The 8,928-nt window shown below is 47.1% G+C and overlaps 1 protein-coding gene and 1 long non-coding RNA gene across 2 annotated transcripts in view; one reads left to right on the top strand and one right to left on the bottom strand.

Annotated features, from left to right (window-relative positions):
• The window catches only part of Polr1e (RNA polymerase I subunit E), a 14,682-nt gene extending 8,025 nt beyond the window's left edge, over window positions 1-6,657 (bottom strand). Inside the window, exons 1-4 of the mRNA XM_031377282.1 lie at window positions 6,475-6,657; window positions 5,878-5,981; window positions 2,422-2,498; window positions 1,354-1,439 (exon numbers count right to left, since the gene is read on the bottom strand). Of these exons, the coding sequence (XP_031233142.1) occupies window positions 1,354-1,439; window positions 2,422-2,498; window positions 5,878-5,981; window positions 6,475-6,571 (364 nt within the window). The 5' untranslated portion in view covers window positions 6,572-6,657. The remainder of the gene's footprint in view (window positions 1-1,353; window positions 1,440-2,421; window positions 2,499-5,877; window positions 5,982-6,474) is intronic.
• Window positions 6,658-6,705: 48 nt separating this feature from the next.
• LOC116095298 overlaps window positions 6,706-8,928 on the top strand; it is a 3,740-nt gene continuing 1,517 nt past the window's right edge. The window contains exons 1-2 of the long non-coding RNA XR_004120533.1: window positions 6,706-6,781; window positions 6,934-7,048. This is a non-coding gene — a long non-coding RNA (uncharacterized LOC116095298). The remainder of the gene's footprint in view (window positions 6,782-6,933; window positions 7,049-8,928) is intronic.

The raw sequence follows: 8,928 nt of genomic DNA, 5'->3' as shown, positions 1-8,928 counted from the left end.
AAAAGACTTTAAACAATTTCACCTTGGTGGGTTGGCAGCGGGCCAGCAGGTAAAGGTGTTTACCACCAAGTTTTGATGACCCACGTTCCCATTCCTGAATACACATGTTGGAAGGAGAAAAATCACAGGCTTGAATTGGCCTGTAACCTCCACACATGCACTGTGGTATGTATACACACATAAAATAATGAAGAAATTTAATAAAAAAATTAAATTTCCACTGGAATTTCCAAAGTCTATAAAACAGTTCTGTGTGTAGTGGGCTTGCTATTCAAACACAAAGACTTCTGTGTGAATCCCCAGACCATGGGAAGCTGGGCATGGTGGCACACACATGGGATCCGAGTACTCCCACAGTAACGTGGGAAGCAGAGACAAGAGAAGCCTCAATTGCCAATCTACTCAGAGCCAGGAAGACACACTGCCTCACACAGTTGGTTAGGACTGACAGCAGAGGTTCCGCTCTGACCCCGTGTGTGTGCTGGGGTGTGTGCATACCTGCACTCACACACACACACACACACACACACACACACACACACACACACACACACACACACACACGAAGAATTAAGACTGAACCTGCAAAGGGAAAGAATGTACTGAGACTTCCCCCTTAACGCCCTGTACTGATGCTGACTGACTAGCCATCTTGCTTTAAAAGGCTGGCTTCCGATCCCACTTCGGTAATTGCTCTTCAGCAATTACCGAAGAGACAGACTCTTACTTGCCATCACAATCCTTAGCCTGGAACTTGAAGCACAGTGGGAAATCAACAAATGACTCATTGTAAAAATATACCTATAACCCTTCTAAATAAAAAAAGGAAATTAAAAACACCGGGTAAGGAGGCTTCCTATTATGGCTGAGGATAATCTGTGTTTGCCGGGTAGACACAAAGTTGTGAGTCCATACCCCTCACCATAGAAGCATCCACAGTGGCACACACCTGTGATGTCAGCACTCACGCAAAGGCAAAGGCAGGCCTGTCCTCGGCTACCCAGCAGATTCAAGGGCAGTTTGGACTACATGCGACCTTGCCTTAAAAAGGTGTATGGGAGGCAGGGCGGTGGTGGCGCACGCCTTTAATCCCAGCACTTGGGAGGCAAAGGCAGGCGGATTTCTGAGTTTGAGGCCAGCCTGGTCTACAGAGTGAGTTCCAGGACAGCCAAGGCTATACAGAGAAACCCTGTCTCGAAAAACTAAAAGAACAAAACAAACAAACAAAACAAACAAACAAAAGGGTATATGGGGCAAGAAAACTACAAACACAATTTTAGAAAACAAAAATGAATTCATCCGAAAAATTCAAACCGTGTAGCCTTTAACTGAATTGCCATGTGTGAAACCTACCAGCAAACAGCGGCTGCATGTTGAATAGTTCAGCATCATAGACTTCCATCTGGCCAGAGGTCTTATTCAGAATTCCCACAAAGTGTCTGTGCCAAAAAGGAACACCACCATAACAGGTTATTCAAAAGGTACTATTCACACAATTCCCTTTTCCCATGCCCAAGGTCCCAGCTTCTTTCTGTCAGAAGAAGGCATCCAATTGCTCACATGTAACAGTGGTCCCTGCATGGAGAAGGGACAGTAGGTGAAGATGGCTGTGGACTGAAAAGACCACCAGCTAGTTCTTTTAACCAATCACATTTAGAGCCATTGCTGTTAACTAAAACCCTTCTAAGGCATTAAGAATCCAGAATTAAACTAGAATTTTGGCATGCGAAATCTTTACGGAGACAGACACGAGCAAACCCTAGTTCCTCCTGGGGACATCAATGTGAAGTAGGACATCTCTACTGAAGGTGCTGAGTGAAGTGCTGGAGAGCAGGGTTAGGAGTTAGCACATAGATGTTAATCTGCTCCTGCCAGAGGCCCTGCAGGACTCCGAAAGGCTTTCCTGAGGTTCACTGCTGTGTCTTGAGACCCCATCCACACTGTGTCAGTCAGCCCTGTGAACTGGACTCTTCAGGCTGGATGTGCTATTATATGGAAGACACCAGAGGTGAGTGAAGGGCAAAGCTGCCAAGGCCATTCACTTCATCAGTGACAATGGTGTGACCCAGAGCCTTGAAGATCCCAAATCATCTTGTCCCAAGGCAAACTTGAGGCAAGCTTTTGACCTATGGATCACACATTCTAAGTTAGCAGACACAGCTGTCTTTCAGGATAGGTCAGTTACCAAATAATGTCATAAATAAATGAGGTCTTTAGGAGCTTAACAGAGGCAAGCCATCTTTTTCTTTCCAGGGTGTCTATACCTGGTGTATGGACCTTGTGAGCCTGGAAACACAGGGTCCTGAAACACAGGGAACCTTCGGATCCCTCCAACTACCCGCAAACAGACACTGAAGATAGCGCGGCGTGCTCACCACCACAACCTGCTTTTACCTCTGTCACTGCCCGGATGTCCATTACCTGCAAAGAGTGTTGCATTTGAGGGCGCCAGTCCCAAAATTGTTTCCAACATAGGAGAGCCTGTCTGTTTCAGCTGTCTGTAAAACAGGGAGGGCACAGCGAACAATCAGCACCGCAGGGCACTGAGCATGCGCAGAAGCCTTCGAATCAACCCCACCAGCCCTGGGGATCCTCCAAGGGATCCAGCCCCACCATGTCTAGGGTGCCTCCGGGAGAAAGGCAAGAAAACTTTGGAAAGGGAACCCCAAATACCATAAGGAAGCTTCAGAGTGATGGGTAAAGTTCTTGTCAGGGAGCGGCACAGGAGACTGTATGAAATGAAATAGCTTCTGCACGACAAAACAAACACTACCCAAAGTAAAAGAGACAGCCCACAGAGTGGGATAAATCTCTGCCAGGTATCAATAGTATTAATCAAACAAGGGATAGATATGACGATATACAAAGAACTGTAAAAATTAAACATTAAACATTAAAAAACTCTCGCTGGGCAGTGGTGGCGCACGCCTTTAATCCCAGCGCTTGGGAGGCAGAGGCAGGTGGATTTCTGAGTTCGAGGCCAGCCTGGTCTACAGAGTGAGTTCCAGGACAGCCAGGGCTATACAGAGGAACCCTCTTTGAAAAACCCAGAAAAACAAAACAAAACAAAACAAAACAAAAAACCTCTCAAATAATCTAGTAAATTAGTGGTCTGATGATCAGAATAGTAATTTCTCAATGGAAGTAATGAAAACCACCAATAAATACTTGAAACTATTCAACACCCTTAACCATCAGAGAAATGTAAATTAAAAGTGCTTTGATGCCTGCTGAGTTGGCTCCATGGGTAAAGTCCAAAGGATAATCTGAGATAGATCCCCAGAACCCACATGGGAAAAGAGCAGAAGCAATCTCATAAGTTGTCCTCTGACTTACACGCATGCACACAGACACACGCGCGCACACACACACACACACACACACACTCTCATGCAAAATAAACTTAAAAAACAAGCTTTGCGGCTGGCAAGATGGCTCAGTGAGAAAAAGCAATTGCTGCTAAATCTGATGACCTGAGTTCAACCCTCAGGACCCATGTTTTGGAGAGAACTGACTCCTCCAAATCGTCCCCTGACCTCCAATGTGTACCACAGCACCCTTCCCACCTCCCCAAACACATACAAGTAAGCGTTTTTTTTTTTTAAATAGCTTTGATCCAGGCTGGGTGGCATATGCCTTCAATCCCAGCACCCAGGAGGCAGAGACAGGTGGATCTCTGTGAGTTTGAGGCCAGTCTGGTATAAAAAGCAAGTCCAGGAGAGCCAGGGATATTACACAGAGAAACACTGTCTCAAAAACAAACACAAAAGGAATGACCATCACCAAGAAAACAAGTAACAACAAATGCTGGCAAACCTGTGGGGAAAGAACCGTCATTCACTGCTCGTGGGAGTGTAAACTGTTGCTGCCACAGCGGAAGTCAGTGTGGAGGGCCCTCAAAAGGTAAAAGTGGAACTTCTGTATGAGGCAGCTGTCCCACTCTTAGGCATGACTGACCCAGAGGTCAGTCAGCACACCATACATGTACTTCTACAATCATGTTTACTGCTGTACGATTCACAACAGCCAGGAAGTGGAACCAGACTAGATGCTCATCAGTGACAAAAACAGATAAAGAAAATGTGGTATACATGCACAATGGAACTTTCAACCAAAAAGAAAACTAAAATCATGATACTGGTGGGGAAACTATTAAGTGAAATAAACCAGACTTAGAAAAATATACGTTTTTCTCTCATATTCAGAATTAAGATTTAGATTGTGTGTGTGTGTGAGAGAGAGTGTGCACATATTCAAGGCATGAGAGTAAAAAGGAACCATAAGAGTTGCAAAAGAAGGGAAAACGAGAGGCTGACATAGTATGTATGTGATGAGATATTTATGTGTTGAAGGTGCTCTGCCTTATTTATGAAGTAAGTGCCCACGGGAACCAGGAGCGGGTTTTGGGTCCTCAGGAGCTGGAGTTATAGACAGCTGTGGCCTCCACGTGGGTGTGTGGGGAATTGAATCCAGGTCCTCTGGAAGTACTCTTTCCTGCTGAGCCACCTCTCCAGCCCAGCATGCATGTCATGAAAGAGCGACTTAATTGGAAGGGAGGCAAAGGACCAGCAAGAAGGGAACATGGGGGGAGGGCAGGGGCAGAAGGCAATGGGAACACAGATGAAAATAGCAGTTCTTGAATAAGCGGCACACCAGAACTAGACAGGTAGGTCTTGGTCTTCTAGCACTAACAGGTACCATGACTCTGTACTAACTGTCTTGCCGACCTTTCTGACATTAGCTCTTCCTATGCACCAGGGCACTGGAAATGGCTTCCTGACTTCCCATCACAGCTGATCTTCTCTTCTCCCTCTTTTCACTATGGACACCAAACGTCAGCTATCAAACCACCTCTCATTCCGATTCACCCTTCTCAGGAAGGCTTTCAGGCAAGCAGAGAGAGCTTGTTTCCCATAGAACTCCTTAAGTCCTAAACACTCCCTTAGACGCCAAACTGTCTTCTGTATGCCTGTACTACTTAGCGAATGTAAGTCTCTGGAAAGCAGATGTTCTTAACCCTGGCTTCTACCAGGGAGAGACCAGAGATGCTACTAAGCATCCTGTGGAGCTGGGTGGTGGTGGCAGCACATGCCTTTGATCCCAGATCTCTGCAATCAGGAGGCAGAGACAGGCAGATCTCTGAGTTTAAGGCCAGCCTGGTCTACAGAATAAGTTCCAGGACAGCCAGGGCTACACAAAGAAACCTTTGAAAAAAACCCAAGAAAACAATAAATCATTGCTCTGGGGTCAGGAACACTCTTCCAGGGGACCTTCATGTGATTCCCAGCACCCACAAGATGGTTCACAAGCATCTGTAACTGCAGTTTTGGGGGATCCAATGCCCACTTCTGGCTTCCACTAGCTACCCACATGGTACATAGACAAAAATGAAAAACACCCATACACATAAAATAGGGTTGAAGTTGAGCTCTGAACAGTGAGCCCCCTAAGAGTTGCAAACCCCATTAAAGTGCTTCCTTAGCTTGCTATAAGAGGACATGGTGGATCTTCACTAAAGTCATTGACTGGGGTTGGGGGTGGGGGTGCATATGAAGCCAGGAGTGGGTGGTGTTGCACACCTTTAATCCCAGCACCTGGGAATCAGAGACAGGTGACTCTTTGAGTTCAAGGCCAGCCAGGTCTATGAAGTAAGCTCCATGATAGCCAGGGCTACATGAAGAAACCCTGTCTGGAAAGATAAAACCCATATAAGTGAGAAGCCATCAGTTCACCCAAAATCTTGCTCCTCAACGGAGCCAGAGTTCCATATGCTACTCCTTCTTTTCTCTCCTCAGGCCCTCCCATGTCTGCCCACACCAAGAACGTTCTGAGGTCTGCAGAGCCCAGGCAATCTGTACTACACCAGCAAGCACTTACTAGGATCCGATGACTCCTCTGCCTGGGGTTTACCAAGTCGGTGCTGTTGTATAAGGTGAAGCGCATGTTGCCTGGATTCTGCAGCTTCCCATTGGAGAACTGGACTGTAAGAGTGTAACCCAAGAATGAGATGCAAGGACCAGCAGGGTGTGGAGGGGGAAGAACTGCATTGTGGCTGGAAGCCAGTAGCGAAGGCAAGGGAGCTCATGTCCGACTTTAGGGGGGGGGGGGGGGGGGGGGGTTGAAAGAAGTCGTGGAAGAGGGGGATGGAGGAGGGGAGGGGAAGTGACCCCTGATGCGGGTTGTGACAGAAGAAAAAGGCTGAGGAAATTCCATTAACTGGCAAGAAAGGGAACTCTGCTCCGTAGAGGGGGGAAGGGGCGAATGAGATGTCAGATCCTGGGCCTGTGGAAATGTCAGATCCTGGGCACTGCCCTGAGAAGTGTCCAAAGTGGTGACAGATGAATGGGGGGAAAGGGTGATGGTGGCTGGCAGGGACCCTGTCCCAGCTCCAGGCAGTGAGCAGGGGGCTACCGTGGTACCCAGACAGAAGGGGAAAGGGCTACGCGGAACTCCGCTCCGGTTCGGCGGCTTTACCCAGAACAGCTTTCTGCCTGTCGTCGGGCTTTCCGCAGTACAGCCACCTTGCACTCCGTAGCGCTTCTGTCTCCGTGTCTCCAGTCTGACCATCCATCCCGGGACACTCCAGGGTAGCCGTGGGCTCGCTGGTTCACATGTGGACTCAAAAACCGGAAGTGACATTCTAGGACCCGCCCAGGGCACTCCAGCAGTAAGGCCACGCCCCTCACCGGCTCTCGTCCCCGCCCACCCTGTGGTTCCTCCGGCGAGTGCCATGGCCCTTGTAGGCGGGTGCAGTACCTCCCCTTTCGTATCCGACCTCCAGGTGAGCAGCTTTGCTTTTGTGGCGTATTGCTCGCCACAAGCTCTAAGCTATGGAGCCAGTCAAACCAAAATCTCTAAAACTGTGAACCAAAATAAAAGAAACCGTTTCTCTTTATGAGCTGCCTTCATTTTGTGTCGTTATTGTCGTTCAAGGCTGGCTATCACTATGTGCGTAATCCTGGTTGGCCCGGAACTCACTCTGGAAAACAGAGTGGCCTCAAATTCACGGAGATTGGACACCCAGCTTTGTCTCACATATTTTGTTAAGGTAATAGAAAAAAAAAACTGACTAATGTAGGATTTCTCCCTAAGTAATTTCAATACAGCTACCCGAATAAGAAAGCTAACAGTGAAGCCAGGCAGTGGTGGCGCACACCTTTAATCCCAGCACTTGGGAGGCAGAGGCAGGCGGGTTTCTGAGTTCGAGGCCAGCCTGGTCTACAGAGTGAGTTCCAGGACAGGACAGCCAGGGCTACACAGAGAAACCTTGTCTCGAAAAACCTAAAAAAAAAAAAAAAAAAAAAAAAAAAAAAGAAAGAAAAGTAACAGTGATGTGATGCAACCATGTAATCTTGTAGTATTCAATTTCCCCAACTGTCTTTTCCCCCCCCACCCCCACCGCCTCAGAAATCCGTCTGCCTCTGCCTCCCAAGTGCTGGGATTAAAGGCATGTTCCACCACTGCCCGGCAACACTTCATTTTTTAAATTATTAATTTACTTGGGTCCCAAGAGGGAATGTATGGTAAAACAAAACTGCTCATTTGGTGGTCTAGTATGAAAGGAGGAAGAAGGGGCTGAGGTCTCTATTCCTTTTAGGCTCAGGCTGTCTTCAAACTCCACTTGTTCTGTGCCTGAGAGTAACTATGAAATCCTGCAAAGTGCTAGGATTACATACACACATCATCACATCCAGCCAGAAAGAAACTTTATTTCTTTTCTTTCACTTCTGCACCTCCAACTCCTGGAAGAAAAAATGGAGAATCTCAACAAATGTTGAGTGAGAGGGCTGGCAAGATCGTTCAGTGGATAAAGGCACTTGCTACCAAAGTTGATGGTCTTCCTAGGACCCACCTGGTAGAAGAAGAGAGCTTACTCGGCAGCATACACCTGCACACACACTCACAAAATAAATAAATGCAAAATAAAAAAAATTGAACAAACGAAGGAAAGGGTAGATAATAGATCTGAACCTAGGTCAGGGAGTGCATCTCAGAGATACTTACTAACGTTCTTGAAACCAGTTAGCACAGGGTTCAGACATGATAGATACTATGTATGTGTTCCCTGGTTACACAAAAATAGACAGTTGTATCGAAGAGGTTCCAAAGAAGAGTGCAGAATAAGGAATCAGATGCAGTTCTTGGGGGTGTCTGGACCCCTCTAGAGCATACGGATACTATGGCTTTGCTACTCAAAGTGCCATGGTCCTTGAACCAGCAAAGTCATTACCTGGGGTTGCTCTGTGCCTGAGGGTGACTGTGAATGTCCCACCCTCCTGCCAAGTGCTGGGATTACATATATGCAGCATCACACCCAGCCAGAAGGTTTATTTCTTTTCTTTCACTTCTGAATCCATCAGATCTTCTGACTGGAAATCAGCATGTAAGTTGGGTAGAGCTGAAGGTCTGGAAGCTCTGTTACACCAGAATGATTCCCTTTTGGGGCACCTCTTTGCCAGGAGGACATGGTCACTGAAAGTCGTCTGCATTGGCTGCCTGGTTACTGGTAGGAGAGCGAGGGTTCCCAGAGGCAAGAATGCAAAAGATAGAGATTCTTCCCCAGGGAAAAGAAGGTTTAACCATGGGACAGCTGGGTCAGAATTGTAGTACATCCCAATGTTGCTCAACTAGCTAACAATCTCCCCAAATACACAGACAACATACACATATGCATACATTAAATAATAACTGAAATGGGACAGAAAGAATGCTGGGAACCTTTTTCAAGTAGCAATCTAAAGTCAAAATTTTACAGTGGCCTCCTTTGGGAATAAAAGCGTGGATGATTAAAAGTATACAAAATTTGCCATAAGAATCTTTGCTTCTGGCCGGGTGGTGGTGGCGCACGCCTTTAATCCCGGCACTTGGGAAGCAGAGACAGGTGGATTTCTGAGTTCGAGGCCAGCCTGGTCTACAGAGTGAGTTCCA

The sequence above is a fragment of the Mastomys coucha genome, unplaced genomic scaffold (genome assembly GCF_008632895.1).
Source record: "Mastomys coucha isolate ucsf_1 unplaced genomic scaffold, UCSF_Mcou_1 pScaffold18, whole genome shotgun sequence".
In the NCBI taxonomy this organism is placed as follows: Eukaryota; Metazoa; Chordata; class Mammalia; order Rodentia; family Muridae; genus Mastomys; species Mastomys coucha.
The sequence above is the reverse complement of the archived record's forward strand: the minus strand, read 5'-3'. Positions and strand labels throughout refer to the sequence as shown.